This window comes from Gavia stellata, chromosome 32, assembly GCF_030936135.1.
Source record: "Gavia stellata isolate bGavSte3 chromosome 32, bGavSte3.hap2, whole genome shotgun sequence".
NCBI classification, from domain to species: Eukaryota; Metazoa; Chordata; class Aves; order Gaviiformes; family Gaviidae; genus Gavia; species Gavia stellata.
The window spans coordinates 3960710-3985972 of record NC_082625.1 but is presented as its reverse complement, the minus strand read 5'-3'; the positions used below and the strand labels follow the sequence as shown (position 1 = coordinate 3985972).

The following is a 25263-nucleotide window of genomic DNA, read 5'->3' as shown; positions in this document are numbered from 1 at the left end:
CCAACGCCGGTCGGGCACTGCCGCGGCCCGGTCGCCCCCCCGCCCGCCCCGGTCCCGCAGGATCCCGGCGCTGCGCATGCGCTGGCCAGCCCAGGCGGGGGGGGGAGGGGGGGCGGACAGCAGTGCTGCAGCTCCCCCTGCGGGCGGGGAGGAGCGCGGCGCCCTGCGGCGGGGCCGGGGCGGGGGGAACCGGCGGTGCCCCGCAGCCGGCTGGGCTACCGGCCCCGGCCTGCCCCCCGGGCAGGGGGCTGGCATGCAGCGGCAGAGCTCGGGCACCGAGGCGTCCCCGCGTGCCCTCGTCACCCCTGCACCGCGTCCCGGGGGCGCACGGCGCTGCACCGGGGACCAGGCCTCACCCTGCAGCCCCGGGGCCGTGCTGCGGGGCACCGCACCGTGGCTGTGCCCAGGGCTGACGGGCTCCGGCTGGGACCCCCGGGTCCTGCGAGGTCCCTCTGCTCAGCGGCCCCGCTCCTCCTGGGCGGTGGCGGGATTCCCCGTACTCTGGCGGAGCCGAATCCAGGATAATCCGGCTGACGGATGTGGAATGACTGCGGGTGCCAGGGAAGACCCCGCACCCAGTTTGGGGAGGATTCCTTCCAACCCAGTGCAGGAAGGAAAGGCCAAACTCCCCTCGGTTCGTCCCACGAGTTGGGAAGCTGAAGCTGTGTGCGGTGAAGAGCGTTACCTGAGTTAGGAACACGTTAAAGGGAGGTTACACGCGCGGGCAAGGAAAGAGGGACCCGGACAGGGGCAAATGTCACTCTCCGTCCCCACAGCATAAATATTTTGCTGCTTTTTTCTTCTCTTCAGGGTCACGGGAGGCTGTCACTCCACCTCCCTCAGCTGCAGCGTAAGAAAGCTCACACAAATCCAAGCCGCTCTGTCCCCACGCCACCTCATCCGGCAGCTATGGTTGCTGCCAAATGCCTGGCACATCGGTCCCCTCCACCGGTCACAAGCAGGGACTGGCAGGATGGCGGCGGAGCTACACCCGGGATGGATTTGGCCCCCTGCGCTCCCAGTGTGACAGGATGAGTTATCAGCTGTTGGAGTTTCCATAGCAATCATTTGAATTTTTAGCACCAATACTGGCTTTTGCCAGACTGGAAGGGAACACTGGGGAGCCTGATTAACATATTGGCCTGCCTAGGAAACTGGCTAATTGCCTTTTTGCTTAATTAGCTTGTGGGGTTGATAACAAGGAGGGGAAAGTGCTGGAAAATCTCTCCCAGTGCAGCGTTTCAGCCTGAATATGGGGGTTACCTCTTGGTAACTCAGCCTGGAGCTGGAGAGGACACCGCTGTGCGCTCGCTTCTTAGAAATGGAGCAACCAGGCCCCAGGGGGAACAGTATCGGCCTTAGGAGAAATAATTTCTACCCACATAGAAGGTATTTTTAATAAGTGATGGGTTATTGGAGAGAACATCTCCTCCCCAAGCGCCCCTGGGGGACACAAACGCTGACCTGTGCAGGAGGGCGGGGGGATCTCTGGGACGCCATCGCCACGGAGCAGGTTGGTTTTAGCCACGAGGTGCCACGTGTGCCTTGGCGGGGAGTGCGTCTGAGGGGAAGGCGTGGCAGGAGGCCCTCGCGGCCCCCGAAGCAGACGTGCAGGGGTGAGCGGCATCCCTCGCTAGCGGAGGACGTCGAAGGGTCTGGCTGGTCTGAGATCCAACAGGAAAATCTGAGATTTGCAAGTTCCAGTGGAGGCTGCCGTGGGGTGAGGAGGAGGAGGATGGTTAGGCCAGCGTCCTTTGGGTTTCTCTGATGAAGACACAGATCCAAAAGCACTGTTTTCTTGGGTTTTTCTCCAGAGTGTTTTCTCTTTGGAAAAGCCTACAACAGCCGCCTGCTCTTCAAAAGTGTTTCCCAGTGAAACCACGAGTGACTGGACCCGATGCTCCCCAGTTTCAGGGCAAAACTGCCCCCGCACATCAGTGCCAAAGACACCGCAGGCCGAAATGAAGCACCCCGGCGTTCGGCCAGGAGCTGGGGTGCAGGGGGAGCCCCTCCCAGGGCCCGCAGCCTCAGCCAGGTTCTTCCAGCATGGCCCCAGCACTGCCCTCCTCAGCAGGGAGGGCGAGCAGGGCCCAGCCACGCTCCAGAGCGGTGGAGGGGCCGGCACAAGGAAGCGGGGCCTCGGGACAAGTCCACCGGGCACCGGCACAGGCCTGCGCCGACACTGGGCGCAGTGGGGCCTGGCCTGGGGCATCTACCTGCCGCCATTTTGGGGGCACCACACATCACTCCCGGGGGGCCGCGCCGCCACCTGCCCGCTCTTGCTCAATCTCTTGCTCGCTGCGGAGGGGGTCTCCAGCCCCGCTCCTGCGGGGTACAGCCCCAGGGCTGCCGCTCCCCCCAAACGCCCCCTCCCCTCCCCGGTTCGCGGGGCGCTGCCCCTTTAAGCCACCCGGGAAGGCGGTGCCGGGCGGGGCGGGGCCACTGCGCCTGCGCGGCGAGGCCGCGGCCCGCGGGGAGAAGAGCGCGCGCGTGGATTGGGCGGCGCGCGCCTCTCGCCGTCACTCCCCCGCCGCGGAGCGTCACGTGACTCGGCGGCGGCTCCCGGCGCGGTGGACGCTGGAGGCCAAGATGGCGGCGGAGCTGGTGGAGGCGAAAGTGAGTGAGCTGTGCCCCCGCCCCGCCGGCGGGGCCTGGGCAGGGCCGGGCGGTTCCCGGCGGGGGGACCGCGGGCGGGCGGCACTGCCTCGGCCTTGGCCTCGCGGTGGGAGCCGGGGGGGGGCGGCGCCCCGGGACCGCCCCCCCTCCCCTTTTTACCTCAGGGTCTGCCCCGCCCCGGCCTCCGGGCCCGGCCGCAGCCCCCGCCGGACCCCGGGCCTGGCCCGGCTCGGCTCGCAGTCCCGGGGAGCCGCCCGCCCCTGGGCCTGCCCCTGGGCCGCCGGGCCGGGCCCGGCCTCCTCTGCAGTTAATTCCCAGTGATTAATTAGCGCAGGTGGCTTCCCCCCGCCGCCCGGCTGAGCTCCTGCTCCCCGGGCCCCTCGCCTCCTCCCCGCGGAGCCGGTCGTGCCCGGTGCCCAGCCGCCCCTCCGCGGCCTGCCCTGGGCTCCCTGTGGCCGGTTTGGGGGCGCGGCCGGCGGGGTGCGGGTGTGCTCGGCGGCGGCTGGGGCGCGGAGCGGAGCTGTCCAGCCGGGCCCGGCGGGCGGGAGGGCTCGGGAGCCATCCAGCGGCCCCGGCCCGCCTTTGCCCGTCTCGCCGTGGCTGGGGGGATGGCGGTGGGACGAGCAGTGCCCAGCGCCGGGGGTGTTGGGGCAGAGCCCCGGCTGTCCGTGGTGGGGAGGTCTGGGGCAGCCTCCGAGGCTCCTCCGTGGTGGGGTGAGGTGAAGCGTCTTCACAGCAAACATGCCTGCGGTTGTGTTGTGCTTCCAAGGTGTCTTGTGCACCCCATCGGGCCTTTTGGGGGAAGGGGCCCTGCTCTGCTGCAGGTTTCTCCTTTTCCCTCTGGGCCCCTGTTCACCGGCACCTCTCTGGGAGCTGGGGCTTCTCCATGTCCCGCCGTTGGTGCTTGACCGCGCAGAGGCCCGGCTGGCGGCACTTCAGCAGGCTTCATCCAACAGCGTCATGGGGAAGCTGGTACTGAGGGTGGTGCTGAGCAACGCCAACAGATGGAAAATGTTTAGCACCTGCAGGATCAGCTCATCAGTGAGGATGTGGCTAGATGGCTGCAAAAATAACATTTGGAGAAGCTTGTTTTAGGAGGCACTGCCCTTTCCCTGCTCTTGGGCCCCTCTCAGTGTTGTGAGCTAAGCCCAGGACTCCGGAGGAGGAGGAGGTGTGCTTCCAAGGCATCGTGGTTGCCCCCATAGCAGGTGTTGGATGGGCTCCTTGTAGCTCACGTGCAAGGCTTCCTCAGGAGGAGGAATAGACTTTAGCGTTAACAATCTCAGTAGTTAATGTGATCTCTCTACTGCTCATGCTGTTGTGCACGTCCAAGCCTCGGTGACAGGTTTTCTTTGTCTGAAGCTTGTTCTTCTGTTACTGCTCAAATCTGGTCATCCTTCTGGATCTTAAATCCTTCTAAATGTAAACTGCATAAGACTGTGAGCTCAGACTCCACTTTATGCACCAACAGTCTCAAGTGACTGGTGGTGTGGGAGCAGTGAGTGCAGGAATACCTGTCTGCTGTGCTCATGTGACTTCCCTGGTACCACACTGTTGAAGTATTTATACTGCCTTGATGTATTTATCATTGCAAATATGCTATTTATCCTCAAAGTGCCTCAGAGAGGACAATATGCTCTCCATTTTGGGGAAAACCGAGACACAGGAACTAGATTTCTCCAAGACCGTGCAGGTGGTATCTAGTAAAGCACTGACATGAATCCAGATCTCTTGAATCCTGACTTTCTGGCAATTAAACATCCTTTCTCGATGCTTTAAAGTTATCTGCCTCTTTTTCCTCTCATCAAAGGTATTTTGGGACACATCACGACTGCCAGAAATTTTAACTACAGCTAGTGACGTTTGTGTAACGTCTTTTGGGCTTCCAGATTAAATGACAGATTTCATGAAAAAAGAAGAAAATAAAATGACGTTTTCTCTATAGTCTAATTCCCACACATGCAAAAGTGGTTGTTAAATGTTTCTGGAGTCAGTAGTAGCTTTCTTAATTAAAAAAAAAAAAAAAAAATCCATATCTGTTTTATTCCAGGAAATTATGAGGCTACTCGTAACTTCCACAGAAATCTGTCTTTTATGTCTTTTTTTTTTTTATTTAATCCGCAAACAAGATTGGAGTATAGGCTGGGGAAAAGAGACCTGCTGGGTCTCTGCTTCTGTTTTTTTAACTGTGGGACAGCTGGGGTTTCTTCTTGAATTCGTGTGTTTTCCACAAACCAGGAAGGATACTGAGTGAATACGTGTGGGTACCTATCAAGTATGTTTTCAGGGCAGCTTGAATTTTCAAAAACACGTACTTGATAAGCTTGTCTTGCGCATTCATAATGCTGCTTTGTCGTAAGAGAGAACTGAAGGATCAATCTCACCGGGCTCTAGCAGTAGTTTTAACAGAAATAATGAGGGATAAATTTCTGATGGGAAGTTGCTGTACAATATAGTATGGTCTTTGAATTTGCTGACAGTTACAGGCCTTCTGAGTTTCCACAGCAGCAAGAGAGTAAATTTTTGAAGCAGAGATAGTGTTTTACTGCTTATCAAAACACTGGAATCAACAATACCAGTGCAACAGCGAAGGCAGGTACTGGCTGTGATCATGGGGGAGTGTTTGGCAAAGCACCCAAATAGTGTTTGGAGGCATTGTTCTCATGGGAACATATTGCTGTCTTTAATAGTCTTTTAATACCTTTCCCTAGTCTAAAATACAGGATCTTTAAAAAAATATCATGTATGTATAGGAAGGATTCTGGAAGGTTTATTTTGCCCATACAGATAATATACAGGTGCACTGAAATACAGTATGAAAGGTTTGACGGTCCCAATTCATTTAAATGTTATCTGCCTTCTAGTTCGTGTTCATTTTTGTTCTTTGCCTTACGCTAATACCATTTTAGATGAAGTTTTTAATGTAGCTCTTACCCAAAGGTGCCTGGGAAGCTTGGATGCTTTGAGCCTCTGTGGTAAAGGAGTTGATGCGCTCTTTCATGTGTGGGGCCTGCTGTTGGAGTTGTTTTCCTTTGTGGTCACTCTTGCTTCCAGTCGACCTGTCTTGAGGATGCTTAGCATTTATCACAAATGATTTTTGAGTGCTTTGTTGATTATCGTGGTGTTTCTCTGATTTTGGTGATACTTCAATTGATGGTCTCCTCTGTATTTGCTTTGCTCAAACAAGTACCTAAGGAATGGGATGCTAATCAGGTGAATAACAGCTAATTTGAACAGAAGGTTTGGTGTCTGTCTTATAAGGGATTTTTTTAGTATTTTGAATTCCAGTTATAGAGTCTAGTGAGAACTGACACTTTGCCTTTTTATAACTGTAAGAACGTTTTTAATTTTTTATCCCCTAGAACATGGTGATGAGTTTCCGAGTCTCAGATCTTCAGATGTTGCTGGGTTTTGTTGGCAGGAGTAAAAGCGGACTTAAACATGAACTAGTCACCAGAGCATTGCAATTGGTCCAATTTGACTGCAGCCCTGAAGTGTTTAAGAAAATTAAGGAGCTCTATGAGACTCGCTACGCCAAGAAGAGCTCTGAAGTCACGCAGCCTCAGCCGCAGCAGCACCGCTCTCCCGAGGCACTCTCCATACATTCATCGTACGACCGCGGGAGCACCGTTGCTCGGACTTCTATCTCCACTACTAATATTGACTATCCTGCGCTCTATGGGAAATACCTTAACGGACTGGGGAGGTTGCCACCCAAAGTTGCGAAGCCTGAAGTTCGGCTGGTAAAACTTCCCTTCTATACGACCCTGGATGAACTGTTGAAGCCAACAGAATTAGGTGAGTTTTCAATATGCTGGTGCATGTATGACAGACTCGGTCTGGGAGAGAAGAGGGAAACAGGTTTAAGTGTCAAAAAGACGACAGTGTTTTCAAGGATCTGTAAAGTTGTGTGACAGAGGAGAGACTGATCGATACGGTGGTTGATGCCTTCCTCTCCCCTCTCTCTCCCCTCATACTTAGAGTTTAGAGAAGGATATTTATATCTGGGGGTTTTTTCCCTTGCCTTAGAACAGGAGTGTGGTGACTTTGAGATGTAATTTGAAAGCCTGTCTTGTTTGGCTGTAGCTTTCACATCCTTAGTTGGAAATGCTGCCATGTTGCATGTTGCAGTCTTTTGCTGTGAATCATAATCTGTCTCCTATCTCCATAATTTGGCAGTATATTGATGAAAATCTTTCTGTGTTGGTGTCGCACCTGTGCTAAGCATGTATACTGGCATATTCTATGTTAAAGCTGTTTTTCAGTGCTTAAAATACCTGACCTAAAGCCTCCTATGGATGAAAGAGGGTGGTGCACACATTAAACAGTATTTGACTCTCTTTTTGGGCTTGTCACAGCTACTTGTGCGTGATCCTGTGTATTTTGAGGGGCAACTGGGAAAACTGGAAGAAGTGCTTTTTCCCACCCTGGGGCTAGGAGACTGATTTTTCATCAGTTTACTTCTGAGAAACAAAGAGTATTGTCACGGATGTTAAATATAATGTTCTTGTAGCGGAGACAGTGTATACAGAGGAGCAGTATCATTGTAGTCTGTGGAGCCGCAGTGTCTCATAAAGTCTATGTGGTAACGTCAGGCTTCACTACTAAATGAACCTAGAACTTGGGAAGCTGGTCTGTCTTTGCTGAAAAAAATGTTTGATGTGGATTGGAGGAAAAAAGAGATATGTGAAGATATGACTGTGCAGGTGCAAAAAAAAAAAAGACTAATTCATCAGACTATGTAATTTTCATCTTCATTTGAGGCATTAAATATGTTAATGCTGTGACCGTTTAAAAAGTCAAGGGGTGACTGCCAGTGTAAAGCTAAAATATTTTTAATGCTGTTTGGGGAATGGGTTAGTTCAGTCTTAAATGTGGGATGGCATTTGTTAGTCAGGAACACAAACATAGTCTTTTGAAGGAAGACAAATTTTCAAAAGGTGGAAGCATCCAGAGAGAAGAGAAGAGCCTGGATATACTTACTGTGATTAACAGATTTTGTAAAAGTTAACACTAAATCTTCCCCATCAGATCAGAACCAAGGTCTCATTAAATTTAGTATCTCACCTCTGTTAGCTGACACCTCCCTCGGGTCAGCTTGTTCCCTAAAGCATATTTGACTAATTTTCCCTTTTGATGAGTGTGTTTTCTGCGTGGCGGTGGGGGATTGGTGGTGAGTAGCTGGGTATGAACAGATGTTCAGTCTTCATTGTCCCAGTCAGCTGTTCAGAACCTAACGCCATCTTCTAGGCACTTGTTTAAATTTCCCAACCTGGTGACCTGCAACTATAATTCCTTCTGCCTACGCTGATGTGAATAAAGGAGCATTTGTTTCTCTGTAAAGCTGGGGTTATTTCAACACTCCATAGCAATGGGGAGCAGCCAATATCTGTCTGGAACAGCCAGATGCTGGAATATCTTCGACATTAGAAGTTATGCTTGTATGGGGCTCTGCGTAGTGTGGAAGGATGATAAAACAAAGCGCTCTGAGGAAAATGGAGTGTTTTTCCATAGGGAAGCAGCACCAGTTCGTGCTTTGTTGCCCAGATTTCCCATTCTGTGTCTGGACCAGGCATAAGTTCCTTGTCAACCTCGGAGACTCATGACGTGGAAGTACCTGAAAGAGATTTAAGATCTCGGATCCATTTAGAAACACCTAGTTGCTGTTATAGTTCCCCATTTTCCAAGGCTACAAAAGAGGTATTTTAAGCATATAGCCATGGTGGGAGTAGGGGAAGGTTAATTTATATGTTCCGGACTTCAATTGGAAGCATCTTTCTTAATTAAAAGGCTCTCTTGCCTCTTTGAGATGATTGCCTTGAGATCAAAGGTGAGGTGGGCGATGCCTAATTTGGTCTGTAGGCAAGCAGATTCCCTGAAGGACTATCAAATTACTGTTATACTTGTAGACAAAAGTGGCTTCAGCTAAAAGCAGATAATCTAGGTCCATTGCGAACCAGCTAATATCTCGTGTTTGGTAACTGCACACACAATTTCAGTCAATTTAAGTATTAAGTTTAGCATCTGAGTTATCTAGGTGACAACAGCTTCTGCTGCAGCTTTCTGGTTTGGTCTAAGGATGTCAATGTGAAAAAAATTATTCTAATTTACTGAAATTGCTGCAATTCTCTTGGGTAGAAAAGGCTTAAAATTAAGATTGATCAGATACCTTTTTAAAGGGAATGAATACTAATAATCTTTTCTGCATTATATTTTAAGTAGCTAACAAGCGGAGTATTTATGTGAGCTCTGTGTATCTGAGCACTTTGCTGATAAGCGTACTTCTCCTCTGGCATCTTTTTGGGTAAAAGCAGTGTGAATATAGTTTTTGACAGTAATAGTGTGCTGTAAGGAATTCTGAATTATTTTTTTGTTCTGAATGTTAGCTGTGACAGCCTGTACTCGCTGTAGATACTGAGGCTTCTGGTTGTCTCCTGGAGGCATGCCAAAGGAGATCTCGCGGTGCAGCTGTGGGAGCAGAAGGCCATGTAGGCTGGGAGGTCCTGCCACTGTCAGCATAAACAGGATCTGTTTGGTTTTGTCCTTTTGATAATACCTGCCTTGCAGTGGCGGCGTTGCTCTTCTCTTGTGTGGAAGTAGTAAAACTGCTGCTCCAGCCACCTTCTCTGAAGCCAGAGTTCAGTTGCTGTAAACGGGGCCACCGATTTTGTGGCAAAGGCAACTGACTTCCCCTAATCGCAGAGCAAACGCCGCTGCGTTGGGCGATGTCCAAGGAATCCCAGCAAAAGCACATGCTCAAACTGTTGCTATATCCACCTAAAGAAACTGTGGTATGCATTAAAATGAGCGGTTCCGCTGCTTACAAAAATAAAAGGTGCCATACAGTCAAGTTGCCCTGTCTCCCTGCAGCCCTGCATGAACACAAATGACCTTCAGTCTCATCAGAGTAGTTCCAATAGCCAAGGAGGAAAAAAAAAAAACCACCTGTATATTGGGTCGTGCCCTGAGGTGGGCTGTTCTGGAGGTGTAGGGATGCGAATGAGGACTCGCAACAAGCTCCTCAGCCCTACAGAACCCTCCTGCCAGCAGCTCATCTCTGGCTGATCTACCTTTGGGATCTCCAGCCATGGCGATGACAATATGATCTCTCTTTCCTGGGGGTGTATAATGCCTTTAGCAAGTTTGACCAATAAGTATAATAGTGAAGAATGTCACATGTAAAAAAATCAAACAAAACAAAAAGACCCAACCCTTGTTGCAGGGAAACCCTAAAACCCCAAAATCAATATAGTCCTTATTTTGCATGGCATGTTCTAGCCTGCCAGATTGAGAGCTGCAGGTGAGGTTGGCGTCTCAGAATGGGAATCCATTGCAATTATGCTGGGCTAAAGTCTTGAATATAGTTTGCCAAGTCCTTTTGGGTTTTGGAAGTTTTATGTCTTGACTCATTCTGAGGATTGCTGATCGAGCTCAGTCATAAAAATTGATTTCCTGCTATTGTCAACTGTTAAAATAAATTGATCCCAGCAGTGGTTTTACAAGTCAAGGAGCTGAGTTGTGTGCTGAGGCATCTGTCCTGGAGAAAGGATGAAACTCAGTTATCTTAATATATTTAGCTTTAAAAAACTGTAATTTTTTTCTGCCTGCTCAGCAAAGAAATTAATAGCTGATTAGATACCCTAAAAGTGTACCTCCTGGAGTTGGGGCTTATTTTCCAGCATTAAGATTTTGAAGGAGAATTGGGTCTTCATGCAGGTCTGTCTCAGAGAGGTTTTCCTTCCAGTCTTGGGGAAAGTTCTCTTGCACTTTTCGCTGAAGCATCCAGTTCTGATTGCTCTTGGCAACAAGGTATGCATGGACACATCCTGAGTCCATACCTTTTTGATTTTTGTTTTCCCTTCAGCTGTTTTTTTTGTCCAGGTAACATTGGAGTGCTTTGTGTGACTCTCCAGCAGGTTTCTGTGAGCACAGTTGAGAAGCACCCCTCGATTCTTGCCTGGAGAAGGGTCTTTCACTGTGAGAAAGAAACAAACTGGGGAGCATGTGCTGCTGCTGCTGCTCATTTCTCTTACTTCACGCACAAAGAGGAGAGTTGTTAACTAAGTAGCTGTAGAGAAACATAGGGACCTGACTATTTTTTTGTTCTCCTGTACTGGCGGTTGCCCAGTCGAACTGCGTGGCCCATTGGTAACTGGTGCTTCGCAGCCAGGACTGCTGTGCAAACTCGCCGTCATATCCCGTACGTGGTAGTGGTGGTCTTCCAGCCTCAGCCCTGGAGCGGAACTCACTTTTGAAGTTGTCAGCAGCTACATGGTGTGTCACAGAAGTGAGCAAATTACCTGTTTTGAAATTCAGTAGTGTGCTGGTTTTGATGCTAGAATATTTTGCTGGAGAGGTGATAGCAAATTTGTTGGATACTTCACAGGTTTTGACTTCTGTCACTCACGGCATCCTCTAACGGTGCGAGTCAGTGCTGCAGGCAGCCTGCTTTCAGCAGCCAGGCGCTTGTTTGGTAAAAGAAGAGTGAGCTGACAGAAATGCAAAATAAAACATGAACAGCTTCTCAGTTTTCCTAATCAGGTTTGCTTTGTCTTCGTGTAGGTCAACAATCAGGAGGACAGTGTGTCTCTAAACAGTTATTTAAACAATAATGTTAAAATTATTTTTTGTTGTCGTTGTTCTTATTGTCACTTTCTAAAAATAGCAGTCCTTATGAAATGCTTTACTTCTTGATGATTGTTTTGGTCAAGAGACATTTGGATGGAAACTGGAATTAAATTTAAAGTCCATAAACATACCTTAATTTTTTAATTTTTTTTTCCTGAAAGCCCTTTTTGCATTTTCAAAGCTGAATTACCAAAGGGAAGTATCTGTACTCAGTGAATCAGATTGTCATCGTGTCTTCAAAGATCATAGAGCTGCTGAGGTTTTATCCTTCCTTCATCTCATCTTACTCATTGACAGTAAAGCGCGCTTTCCAACTTCTCAGATTCTGATATATTGGCTTTGAATAAACTGGCAAATGAAGTGATGCAAAGAAAAAAAAAAAAATTCTTACTAAAAAGAAAAAATAAAAACTGTTTTATCACTTCCTGTCCTTTGTGTTTATCCTGTGACTTTGACCAGCTCAGTTGGAAGCGTGTACTGACAATAAAACTTAACGTGCTTGAATTTAATAAAAGATACTAAGCGGAAGTCGTAATGTAAGTTTTCCACATCTCCAGCTTAATTTTAAGCATGTTCAATGCATTTGATCTTAAAATTGTGAATGGATAAAAGGCCAAGTAATGCTGGGTTCTCAGTTAAGCGTTTCTGAAAGTGGAGTGCTGTAACACCCTACCTATAAATGCGCCCTCGAGATCATGTGTTTGGAAGTCATGTTTTGTCTCTTACAGCTGTTTTTTTGTGATGCTTTTTTATTATCTAAGCTGATCTTTGTTGTTGTTTTCCTTTCTTTTCCAGAATCAGTCTGATCAGTCTGTGGTTTCACACTTTCATGTCATGCATAGATCTCTTACGCTTCTTTGAGTTCTAGTCTCTACACTGCGATGCCACTTATGGTTTGTTCTTGTATGAACACGTGGTTGTTGGCTCACTGATATTCAAGGGAAGGAAAAAGACCAAAAAAGAGAAGCGGGTCCAGATCTACTGTGTACTATTAGTGTGTTAACTAGCAAAACAGGCAAGCAATAAATGAGCAAAGCTGTAATCAACGGTAGATCTACCAAAATGTATGATGACTGGAGTTCTTGTGCAGCTGTATGGGAGAAAACAAGACTTACAAGTAAACATAGCTCAGAACATTAAAAAATCACCTTCTGCTTAGCAGTGTGAGAAGAGCTAGATATAATCAGTTTGATGTACAGTCTCTTTTTCCTCTTCAGTTCCACAGAATAATGAGAAGCTTCAGGAAAGTCCATGCATTTTTGCATTAACACCAAGACAAGTGGAGTTGATCAGAAATTCCAGGTACTTCTCATTGGGTATTAACAGTTCAAGAAAATGTAGCTATATAATTCCTTTGTGTTCCCTCTCTGTGGAAGCTTTTGTTCTCTCAAGGAAACACAGTTTGTTTGAGGACATTAGCAGACAGGCTACTTCTCACGTAAAGCAACTAGCTTTGGGGGAGGTGGGAGGTACAGTTTTACCCATCTAAGTCGCTAAGTTTCACTTCTGCGCCTCTAATCTTGCTTTTGAATAGTACTTTTGGGCAGGAAAAACAGTATGAAATTGCTGATGACCTAAATTCTTTGTTGAGCTTGTGTTGTGAATATTTGTAGATATTGCTTGCATCAAAAGTTCAAAAGCTATACATGCAACACTGTTTGCATCTGCAAGAAAGCTTCCTTGTTGTAAAGGACGCTATAGTAACTGCATAAGAAAACATCTTGCACCCATTAGGATTTACCCTGACCTCTCTCGTGGCACAACTTCTGATTCAAACAACGAAACACCTAAGAGATGTCCGTGCAGGCAGTAAGGCTTCCTCTTTTGCTGATCTGCTTCCTTGGTCCTTGCTGCGGTGAAAGGACAGCCATGCAGAAGAGGTCCTCCAAAACTAAGCATAAAACCTTTTAAATATTTCTCTTTACAGTAAAATCATACTGTTATAGAGTCGGAGAAAGATGACGTTTCTTGAATATCCAGTGCTTGATTACTGTTGTGATCCCAGTAGGTGGACAGAAGCAGTGCAGGGGAAGCTGTTTGAAGACTTAACAGAAAGGAAATGATATACCACGGAAGTCTTTAAGGGTGATAAAAGACTACACGTGTTGTAGCTGATTCTTGATGCTCTTTTCTCCATGTATTCAGATTTGTAAGAAAACTTTCACTGTCAGGAACACAAATATTTCATAGCAGGGTTTCAACGAGAGACTTTGCTTGTCTAGAATGATCACTCAGCACAGGTCCATCTTCTTCCACTGCTTGTGGGTGGTATCCAGATGTGTTTCCCCCAGGTCTAAAACTGCCACATCAGCTCCTGTCTGTCAGCTGAACTCAGGCTCCATCCCTTCCACCCCCAAAATCAAAATATTTATACTAGAACACTGAATTGGAATGTGAAACACTTTCAGAGACAAATCAGGACTCATTTTGGCATCTTATCTAATGCCTTGCGTCCCGTGTAGAAATTAGAGAATGTTTTGTACCTGTGTATAAAGACTCCTAATAAAATACCCTTGTTCAGGGATATGTTGCTTTCCCGCTACCAGCTGAAATCCTGTTATGACTAGCACTGCTGAAGTTAGCAATATTAACAGTTGTTCTGCTGGTGCCATAATATTTGGTTCCTTGGTTTGCATGAACAGCTCTAGCTGAATAATTGAACAAAGAGAGTCTTCAAAGAACACTGTCAGGTAGACCTGACCTTAAAACCTAGTTTTTGTAAATGCTTACAAATGAGCAAAAGCATGCCAGGCAAATTGGTATCTTTCACCCAACACTTTTATGGTTTTGAAAACCCAGAGAAAGGCTGTAGGATGGTGCATTAGGAAAAAAAAAATTACAGGACCACTGTTACTTGCAGAGGGAATTGTGCAGTTTAAATAAAATTCTGTAAAGTAATTCTTTAAAGGTTTATTAAAAAAGAAAAAGAACTAAAACTCTTGAGTCTGGCAAAAGTGACAGCTGGTTTTGGTGGTTCTGGGTTATTCTTTGGGGTTGGTGTTTTTTGTGGGTTTGGGTTGTTTTTTTTTTTTACGTAATTAATCTGAAGTTTCTGTTTCTTCTTTAATCTACTAGGGAGTTGCAACCTGGTGTGAAATCGGTTCAGGTTGTGCTAAGGTATGTCTGAGCATGGGGTTGATTTAACATCAGGTGTGGAACAGGGGAGGAGGGAATGCGCTACCAAAATATATTAACTTTCAATGTGGTTTTCATAGCTGCAAAGATAACTTACAGTAAATTGTTTGTTCACATGCCTAGCACAAACATCTTAAACTCTACTTTCTAACCTCTTCCTACATGTACTGCTTGAGTTAGTGCTGCGGTAGAAAACAGCAGTGTGTCAGATTTTGCTGCCCAGGTATCAAGCCTGCATCCGATCTGGGAGAGCCGAGTGGGAATTGGCTTTGCTTTGACCAGACGAGGGAGCATGGGTTGGTGTGGTGATGGTTGGCTGCTGGTAGCTGTTGATGTGCAGAGAGCTTTGAACGTGCAAACAGCATGGGGATATTGAGAGACGTGTCGTTTCTTTACAGAATCTGTTACACAGACACTAGTTCTCCTCAGGAGGATCAGTACCCTCCGAACATTGCAGTGAAAGTGAATCATAGTTACTGCTCAGTGCCGGTAAGTCAGCTCAGCCAGGAGGTGTGACATTGCAACTTTGGAAGGATTTGTGTAATTTAGAAGAAAATTGTTTTCCTGATGAATACAGACAAGAAGCCAGAGTATAAAAGTGCACCGCTTAGTTTAAAGCTAATTTTCTAATGGATTAGCTATGTTGTTAATAAACCGTTGTAAATAGACTCGATCCTTTTTACTTTGTGCTTGGTCTGACTGTTCAGCTCCCTTCTACCCCTCTCCTTGAAAACTGTGGGTGAGTAGAATTTAGTGAAGCTAATGAATAGATGTACCAACATAGAAGCATCTTGAGTAAAAAAATACATATATATTTAATCTTTCTGCCTTAGGGCTACTATCCATCAAACAAACCCGGAGTGGAACCTAAAAGGCCCTGTCGTCCCATCAACCTCACCCATCTCATGTACTTGTCTGCAGCGACCAATCGCATCACCGTTACCTGGGGGAATTACGGGAAGGTACGTGCTGAAGGAAATAGCACAGAACTGCACAAACGAGTGCAAAAGAGCAACCTCGCTCATACTTTCTTTCTCTCGTTAGAGCTACTCCGTGGGGCTGTACTTAGTGCGGCAGATGACCTCAGCAGAGCTGCTGCAGAGGTTGAAAACCATTGGGATCAAACATCCAGAACTTTGCAAAGCACTTGGTGAGTATGTCTGCTTATGAGGTGGCTCGGGGAGGTCCGCTGTATGCCTGTCAGACTGCAGCATTCCCAGTAGCCAGGCTGCTAGAAATGTGCTTGGGAACAGCTGCCAAGTTTCATACAATTTCTTTCCTCCAGTTGTATAAAAACACTTCTTATTTGAACAGGCTTGCTAAGCTGTATGTCAGTCGTGTGAAATTGCCCCAAATCTATGTGCAAGTGCAGCACTTCTGCAGCGCGTGTTTCTCGTGGCTCTGCAGAAGCTCTGAATCACTTTAGTTGGATTTAGAATTTGTCCCCAGGTCGTATCGTGGTGAGTGCCGCTGAGGGCCAGTGTCATTCTGACGCGAATGGCTTCATGCCTTCACCTGAGTAATTATGAGCTGATGAACATTACCACAGCACCTCGGCCTTGACCCGCACTATTTCCAGGAGATTTCTGGAGCAAGGGATCCTGGTGAAAATGTCCTGCTGCCCCAACCCCCCGTGAATCCTAGGGGCTGGCAGCGGGATTTCACCACCAGCACTTTCATATGCGTTGAGAGCTTCAGAGAAGAGATGATCCCGAGAGATGCTTATCCTAGACCACTCAGGTAAATCATCATGGTATGAGGCAAATGCAAAACATGATTGAAAATGAGGGGAAATGACCTTTCCAAGGCAGAGTCTGACTTGCAGCTCATCAGAGTCTGGAGGATTTCCAGTTATTTAATGTTACTGGAGAGAGCGTTCTTAGTATTCAGTTCTGCATGGGAGAACTAACACCAAGGATCGTGATGGTCTTTAAAACATACTATTCAGATCATGAACAACTCTTACCGAGTATAAGAAACATAATCTTGAAGATAGACTGTAGTTCATAGGGGAGGTGATGGTTTCAGACACGTCCGGTCTTCGGATGCTTAATGCACGTTGTAGGACACACTGCTTTAGCCAAACTTCTGATCTTCGTATTAAATGCAGCATTTCTGCAGCAGAAGCTGAACACTTCTGTATCTGTGTGCCACATCAGATAGTATCTATGGCAGTCTTGATTGTATTAGACCACTCTTGACAGCCAGCACTCATCTATTGACATAAGAAATGAAAGTTCCCATTTGTTAAATATCTACCATTCTCAGAAGCCCGAGGCACTGGCTCTGCTCCCTTTTTTTGCTGTTTGTCAGAACCTTGAACAAATTGAGCAGAGGCTGGCTTTTGAGTTGTCCTAAACTCCAGAGGATCCTCTCATTCTTCTCAGACCCTTCACACTTCTTGAAACCAAGCTTGGCAGTATGTGCTGTTCCCTTTAAAGCGAGGATTTGCAGGGTGGCCTCTCGATCTGAGAGTGGCAGGCAGAGGTTCTGAAAGCAGCTTTCTTGCCTTTTCCACTAGGTAACAAGTGTGTGCCTCCCGTTCTACTGAGTTAGAGAACTAACAGCTTTGGCTGGACTTGGGGCAGCGATGAGTTGCATTCGGTGACCTTAAATTTAACCAAATACGAATGTTGTTGTCTTCCACTTCCTTTGGCATGTTATGCTTGGAAGTTGTTTGGACATCTGAAACTGGCAAACACAAGTAGCTTGTAAACTTTGCTTTTATAGCTCTGGTCTGTTCTGCAAATGATTCCGTATCATGTTCTTTGCAATATCCCTCAGTACTCAGGAAAGCTACCCTTTGACTTCGGTTGCATCTCGGGGCTGACTCATCTTCCTTTGCATATGCTTCTGTTGACTTTACTATAGGAACATTGTCTGAAAACAGAGATGCTTGCATACATGGCTGTGGATCCAAAAGCAGTCTTAAAACAGCTTGATTCTAATCAGGAGGTCCTAGAAAATGCCCATTTCTCCTTCCCATGAATCAGAGTAATCGATGCACAGAGGCTGCTCTTACAAAGCACTTTATGAAAAATTAAGCTTGGATGAAAAGTCTCCTAAGGTGAAGAAAACAACACCAAATCTTGTAATCTTGTGGGAATTTCACATCTGAGAAGTCACTCTCTAATTAGAGCTGTGTGTTGCAAAACGGCATGTAGCCTCATTGTCTGGAGACATCTTGTTATGATCCGAAAAGGTCAAAATAAATGGTTGACTTGCTCCAAAGAAAAATGGTGATGGAAGTGTCAAAGGCCTTTTCAGACAGCAGTGTTAGCAGCAGCTACTCTTTAGGAGTTGTGTAGTACTTTAAAGCTAATTTTCTATGTTGATTCCGCACCTTGATGTGGGACCTGCACGTGTGGGACTTGCATGTCTGCTGCTCTTTTTGATTTGCCTGCAGCCCCTCTGGGTTTTCCTTTCAGGACGCGGCAGCAGGGGCAGGATTCTCTACCTCCTTTCCTAATGTCTGATTCTTTCCAAATATATGCTGGATCGCTGCTTGTGACTGTTTTTGCATGGCTGCTTTGCTCTTTGAGCTGTCTGCCCTGGTACCTCTGGGTCTGTTTGCGGTTCCTGTGAAACAGTCTGCTGGAATAAATGAGCTGGCCAGCATATAAGCTGAAGGGTTACAGCCCAGTAGCGCTAAGAGAAGCCTTGTTTATTTGATGGGGAAATGATGGGATGTGGTTTCCTGTCAATTTGACTGTATCCCATGTTTGTTCACTTCTGGGGGGACTTTCTCTGAATTTCAAGGGGCAAGGGGAGGCAGTTAACCCTGTCCTATTGCCACTGATCTCGGGAGGGAATAAAATACATCGTGCTTATGCTAATGACCAGATAAGCCTAAACTGACTTCGTTCCAGAAGTCTTGCCATGTGCTAGAGCTCTACCCGTCCACTCTTGCCCTCCCTGCAGGAAGTTCAGGTATGTGGGTGTCTTAGTCCCTTCCAAAGAGGGACGAAGTTAACTCCCAGTTGGCTGCCTTGGTATAATATTAACATGAAAAAGCTGGTCAGCAGTGTGCTTTCCTCTGTGTGCTCCAGCCGCCCACCCTGTAGTTTGTAAATAAGAGGTGAAAGGGTTGCTAAGAGAGCATTAACAGTGTAGCTGGCAGTTAGTATGCAGCCGGTTGCCCTCATCCCAACACTTAAGTCCATCTCGGCTCCTTTGTTTTGTCTGCCTGCATGAGAGGCAGCATGTGCTGTTTGGCTGGGGGAGCTGGGTTGTTGGGATGGTGGGATCTGTAAGAAAACGTGGTCCTGGCTGACCAAAAGTACTTCAGCTGGCCTGTAGACCACGAGGTGCCTCATCACGCACAAGGCTTCTGGCTAGCCAAGCAGCGTCCCTACGGAGCTCCGCAGGTTGTGCAAGCCTGGTCCAATACAACAGCTTTCTGCCTCCTGTGTCCTCTGTCCCTGACTGGCAGAGGTTATCATCTGTGGGGAAAATGACTTGTACGCAGCTAAGGGCTGTCAGTGAGCTGCTTGACCTGTGCTACGTGTTATTTCCAAGCTTTAAGTTTGCATCTGTTAAATTTTGTGCTCTCTACTCTTACCGCAGTAAAAGAAAAGCTACGCTTGGATCCAGACAGTGAAATTGCCACTACAGGTGTTCGTGTCTCTCTCATCTGTCCGGTAAGTCTTTGCAATATATTTTAGTCTGTTTTTGTCAAGAAATCCTATTCTGCTGCCAGACCAGCTTTGCCAGCTAACAAACTTTTTGCTTAGGAGAACTGTCTGGTGATAGCTTGGGTGGGTTTTATAGCTGATCTCCTGCTCTTTGGTTCAACAGCTAGTGAAGATGCGGCTGTCTGTCCCCTGCCGGGCGGAGACCTGTGCACATCTGCAGTGCTTTGATGCAGTCTTCTACCTACAGATGAATGAGAAAAAGCCCACATGGATGTGCCCTGTGTGTGACAAACCAGCACCCTATGACCAGCTAATCATTGATGGGTGAGTACATACACTTCTCCGTCCTCAACCCCTTTCTTTTCTCCACTGGGTGCGGCATCTTGTCTTTTGGTCTGTGCATCTGATTGAAGATCACCGCGAAACAAAGTTGGAGGTTTATTCCACTGGTGCATAATATACTGACTTAATTGTCTTGGTGTGCTAGAGCAAGGCTTGACTGTTTGTCTGCCATTCCTAATTTTTGGATTACGCTAAAGCATTTTGAGAATCAAGCATTTACTACCTCACTCTTTTCATCAGGTTGATGAACCTGCGCAACTAGCCGCCTTGGTTGACAGATATCATGCTGCGTGGAATAAACCACTTTATAAGCACCCGATAAGATGATTTTTGATAGGAAACATCTTCCTGTTTTCTTGTCAGTGTGAGGTGCTCATCAGCTCACAAGCAATTCTTGGCACGCTGTAAATTTGATTGGGGGATCTTCTCTGCCAGCTGTTAAACAGAACATCCTGCACTCGAGATAGAGGTATAAATGCAGCATTTGGAAAGATTTTTGTACAGTATGTGTGACTGTTCCAGTACAATTTCTGTGGCAGTTGTGAATATCTTAGTGTCAAGGATGGGAAGGATGTCTCGATAGGAGCTGTTTCTGTGTTTTGCATGCCTACAGGGGAGGAAAGCAGGCAGTTCAGATGCGCTGGAGGGCCAGAATTAAAATGCTTTGGATATGCTGTCTGGACTGGAGGTTTTGGGGATCTACCTGGGCTCCCTGGGCCTCCTGCCCTGCTTCCTCTGGGGACACCCAGTGGTGGTTGATCCCTGCTAGCAGGCTGAGCCTGTGCAGCAGGACCTTGGGGTGCTCAGTGGGCCCCGGGGGCTCCCTGCTGGGGGTCACCATCCCCCTTGGTGTGGGAGGGGACACAGGTGCACTTGTCAGGCAAATGGGGTGTGCTGGGAGGGAACCAGCTTTTGGTAGAGCACTTGTAGAGTGGGTTTGTGGTGGACAGACCGCGAAGTTTTGTCCCAGCCTGCATTTGGGTCTGGCTGCTGTCCTGGGGCTGCCGCCTGCCCCGTAGCGGGCCAGAAGGACAGAGCCACACCAGCATCCCCATTCCCAGCGAGGCAGCCCCTGTCTCTTCTGCACGAGGGATGTTCTCTTTCTACTGTCTCATTTTGAATGTGGCATAGTTGGAGTAGTGCTGTAAAAGCACAGGAGGGAATTAAAGTAAATTCCAAACAGCATTTGGGAAAGGGTGAGGCAAGAAATGCATGTCCCGAGCCCTGCCAAGAGTTCTCCGGCCGTGAATTGGGGAAAGGTTGCTTTAGACTTGGCACTCAACTTGTCATCTGGTTTTCAGTCCATATGGGAATGATGTTTCCCATATCTCTGTACTAGAGTTAGTTTGCTCGGTCTTTTTATCAAAGAGCAGAGCAGAGGGCTCACCATAATCTAGGAGAGCTGGAGCGCTACAGTTCAGCAGTACGAGAACACTTTGGAGGTGGTGCTCGTACGTCTGAGCAAGGTTTAATACTGGAAAGCTTGAAAATGCAGCTGTGTGCCAAGAGGATTACTCTAAAAACGAGGAGATCTCCCTCTCCTCGTTGCAGACCTGGTGGATGGAGTCCTATATGCAAACTGCAGAACAAGCTAGGCCGACAGCAGGGGCCACCTGAGGCAAGCCAGAAAGCTGGCGACCGGTGCTTGTCAGCTCCAGATATATGGGTTCCAGAGGCTATCTCTAGAGAGGAGCACAATAAATTGCCAGGCTTTTTTCCAGGAGTAAAGGAAGGAACAAGGAGTGAATTAATGTGAACAGTAATCTCCACCCACCCCTCAGATGAAGCTTTGTTGCCTCAAAATGCAGGGAGCCTGTTTTATGGGCTGGGACCACTGACATCCGTAGTGGTGCTAGCCAAGCCGAGAGCAACCCTGAGGACTGGTGGAGCAAGACGCATGGTTCTTGGCTTCTGGAAAATGATTTCCACCCTCACAGCTTGTATAACTGGCCTCTAATGCAGATTCCCTCAAAAGTAGGGAGAGTTTAGAGAGAAATTGTTCAGGTGCATCCAGCTCCCTTGGCACACAAGGCAGTGAAGTGAGCAGACGAGTCTCTGCCTGGGTGGTATATTCCCAGGGCCAGGCTGATAATATTCTGAGCATTGCTGTGTTTGTAGGTACTGATTTGATCCAGGAGTTGCGGCTTTTTAGACAGTCTGAAGCAGCCTAGGCATAGATAACCTGTTTGCTTTGTCCTCTGGCCAACACCAACAGGAAAATCCAGTTCCTTTTGAGATCTCTAACAAGGCTGCTGAGACTGAAGGGGAAGGTATGAGGGGTTGGATTGTGGAAGCTCCACAGGTCAGCAATGCACGTGTCCCTCCTGGACAAGGAGGAGGAGGTCGTCACTGGTGAGGGCTCAGCAGGTTTCTTTGTCCCTGCTCTGCAGTGCTCAAGACTGGGTTTCAGCGCCGGTTCTGTTGGGTGACGGTAGTCTTCAGACCTCCCTGAAAGTAAGCTGGAGGGAACCTGGCAGTCACAGCTGGATGTTGTTAGCCAAAAAAGGGGCGTAGGCTCCTGAGGAGGTAGTTGGTTGGTAGAGTCTGAGATCCTCTGGGCCTTGTCAGCTCTTTTGGAATTGCAGCCTTGGTGGTTGCTCTGCTGGATAACAGGACGGTCTGTGGAAACGCATTTCCTACTTGAGCTGGGAGAAAGTTTCTGCAGAAACTTTCTCCCAGCAGTGTGCCACGAATAGTTTTCTTGAGCACGTAAGAGTTTGCTATTACCTCTCATTTATGCTGAAGAGAAATGCTCAAATCCAGAAGTGAATAAGGCCTTGCAGAACAGTGGCTCCCATAGCGTGTCTAAATAAACATCCCAGGCAAATGGTGGGACATAGTGGAATAAAACAAGTACCCAGTTCCTGAGGCACAGTGAGCCAGAGTAAGGGCCTCGTTCTGGTTAGTGTCTCAGCAGCGAGAGATGGCTGACATCAAGGTATCTACACTGGGTCTATTTTCAGTAGCGCACGTGTTTTTTTTCTGTTGCAGCCTCCTGCCTATATTGTTTTGGTGGCTGCTGTGGAGGCTTTGGGAAATAAAAATAGGGAGGAAGCAAAGTGCTGCTTGTTGGTTTGCTTATTTCCTAATGTCACAGGATATTTTGTCCTTTGCTAATGCCTTGGTGTGAATGAACCTGCACCAGCCCTGACATAGCTCCAGCTGGGGATTCAGACGCCTGTCTGGAAGTGGTACCACAGCCTTGGGAAAGTGGGTGAAGAGGCAAGACTGTCTTCTAATTGCACATAATTAAAATGTTAGTTCATGGTTTAGGTACCTTGTCAGAAAGGACTGGGTTGGTTTGCACTGTCAGAACCTGTACTTGTTTCATGGGAAATGAAAGAAGCTCTTGACTGCAAGGGCTATCTGCTTGGCAGCCTTCTGCTAACACCAAATTTCTTTCAAATTTAGGGCTGTTTAAGGTGAAGATCCAGGTCGATGGCCCATCACTAAATGCATTCTGCTGATTGTCTCGAGCTTAATAGATAGCGTCTTTTCTCCTGTCCAGGCTCCTGTCAAAGATCCTGACAGAATGTGAAGATGCAGATGAAATAGAGTACCTGGTGGATGGCTCCTGGTGTCCCATCAGAGCTGAGAAAGAGCGGAGCTGCAGCCCTCAGTGTCCAATATTAGTTCTAGGTGAGTATCTCTGGGGCTAGAGACTTTAAATTACTGTAGGAAAGGTGCACAAATTGCAAAACTGGAGTTCCCCAACTGGCTTGGGAAGAGCTGTGTGATACCTTAACGTGCGTTTGGCTCTTGGAGAGCTTCCTCTGGATAGCCCCTTCGTTTTCAGCCTCTCCAGAAATGAACGGCATCGCCAGTGTGCATCGCATCCCTGCGGAGGAGGGCCCAGCCCGAAGGGGGTTATTCAGCAAAGCTGGGTTATTGCCAGAACAGCATCGAACAAGTTTGTCAGTATATGCTTCTCTGCAACGACCCCTGAAGTGTCATTGGCAAGACCAGCCCGGAACAGCACTGTACTACTCTGGTGGAAAAGAGGATTTTGACCGGAAGGGCTGTCAGTTGGGCAGCCCGCGCGAGGCCGGGTCCACTAGCAGTGGCCATGTCTGCTGATGGGGTGGCAATGTGGTTGTGTAGCTTCTTGCTTCGGCTGAGCCAGTTCCCAGTTCTCAGGCGGGAACGTCTTCTTCCAAGCGGCTGGTGCAGGTGCCGTTGCACACTGCAGCAAGTCCTGACCCCAGAGAGAGCATCAGGTTTGTGGCGTCGGCTCTTTTGTTTTGGGGTTTTTTTTAGGTGGCTGCTTGAATGGAGTTTGTTTCATGCACCCCTTTGCCTTTCAGACTTGACGTTACAAAGCATTTCTTTACCGAGAGGGTGGTCAGACCCTGGAACAGGCTTTCTCGAGAGGTCTTCAGTGCCCCAAAGCCTGTCAGGGTTTAAGAGGCGTTTGGACAATGCCCTTAAGAACATGCTTTAGCTTTTGGTCAGCCCTGAAGTGGTCGGGCAGTTAGATGAGATGATCGTTGTAGGTCTCTTCCAGCTGAACTATTCTATTCTAAGTACCACGCAGCCACGAGAGACCAAGGATATCGGAGCATCCCCTCAACTGGGCCTAAAGTGTCTTAATTAGCTCTCTCTCTTCCCTCACCTCTTTCAGGTTCTTCAGATGTGAACGGGCTGTTGCCCACTCCTAATGGTAACGGTGAGAACGGCAAGGCCACTGCTGACGTTGTGGATTTAACACTGGACAGCTCATCATCGGAGGAAGAGGAGGAGGAAGATGAGGAAGAAGATGACGATGATGAGGGACCCCAACCAAAACGACGCTGCTCTTATGAGAAAGGTTTAGTTTCTGCCTGCTGACTGCGGAAGCAGCTCTGAATCTCAGAACGGACAGACTTGAATACTCTGGTGCTTATTAAACTGGAGGAGGGGGAGAACGTCCTCTCCCACCTCATCTCCCTTCCTCCCTGATCTCCTTAGACTTTCCTATTCCAAATTAATCGTTAAAACAAGAGAAAAAGGAAAAAAAAAAAAAACAACAAACAAAACAAACCACAAATGAAAAACAAACCATTGAGCTGCTTCTTGGTTGGAAAACGACCCCACTCAAAGCCTGACCCTGAACTGGAGCCTGAAGTAAGGAAAGTGTCTTAAGCCAGGCAGTCAGAATCCGCAGCTCGCTGGTCTCTGCTGCCCTTCACCGGGACGGTTTGAATCGGTGGAGTTCACCTGCAGATCTACAGGACATCTTAACTCCCGTGCATCTCCAAAGCTGTGTGCATTTTTATTGTCTTGTTAAATAACCATTCCTTAATTAATCTGAAGTTTTTGCTGGACATGTGAGTCCGGGGCGGGGAAGGGCGGGGGGGAGCGGGGAGAGGGACAGGAGAGGGGTGGGTGGGCGAGGGTGGTTTGTATAACCCAGCAAGCATAGAGGGGATTTTTAGGGGTGGGGATGGGGGGCACGGGGTGAAAGGGAAGAGATGTACGATTGGAATCGCACTGTTCTAGATAGGAGCTCCAGCAGCTCTGCACCTCATGTAAAGAGACACGTTTTGAATCTTTTAACCTACTCCGAAGGTAATGTAGAAATTGTGCGTAGTGAATCGTTTTAGTTGAGCAGAAGCCATGGGGAGGGTGGGGAGGGCTCGAACCACAAATCTGTTGTATTTTTGAAGTGCAATAACTTGGTGTTTTTGAAGACTTAAAAGGGCTGCGCATTCCCTTTTCTTTGAGAAGGCTTTGTTTCTGGAGGCGGTGGCAGTGACCTGCAGGACAGCTGGACACCTGGCACGTGAGGAGGAGCGGGGTGGGGGGCGAGGGATGCTTGGGCCTTCGAGAAAATGCCAGGTGGGGGAATCTCAGTTTCTAGCCAACTACCTCGGTAAACTCCAATTCAGGTTTCTTTCAGTCACGAACCAGTGTGCGGCCCGGCACCGGC

At 47.9% G+C, this 25263-nt stretch overlaps 1 protein-coding gene across 1 annotated transcript; it reads left to right on the top strand.

Moving 5' to 3' along the window:
• The first annotated feature begins 2589 nt into the window (after positions 1–2589).
• PIAS4 (protein inhibitor of activated STAT 4) lies at positions 2590–24247 on the top strand. Its single transcript, XM_059831783.1, has 11 exons — positions 2590–2616; positions 5979–6414; positions 12462–12546; positions 14320–14361; positions 14778–14868; positions 15213–15341; positions 15424–15529; positions 18946–19019; positions 19177–19337; positions 22864–22994; positions 23977–24247. The coding sequence occupies exons 1-11, from the start codon at positions 2590–2592 to the stop codon at positions 24180–24182; spliced, it is 1488 nt and encodes a 495-aa protein (XP_059687766.1). The 3' UTR covers positions 24183–24247.
• The last annotated feature ends 1016 nt before the right edge of the window (positions 24248–25263 follow it).

Bases quoted from the DNA above. Each gene is read 5' to 3' on its own strand.
- PIAS4 (XM_059831783.1), top strand. From the start codon at position 2,590: ATGGCGGCGGAGCTGGTGGAGGCGAAA. The intron at 6,415-12,461 runs GTGAGTTTTCAA...TTTCCTCTTCAG, and splicing joins GTTGAAGCCAACAGAATTAG to TTCCACAGAATAATGAGAAG. The intron at 15,342-15,423 runs GTACGTGCTGAA...TTCTCTCGTTAG, and splicing joins CCTGGGGGAATTACGGGAAG to AGCTACTCCGTGGGGCTGTA.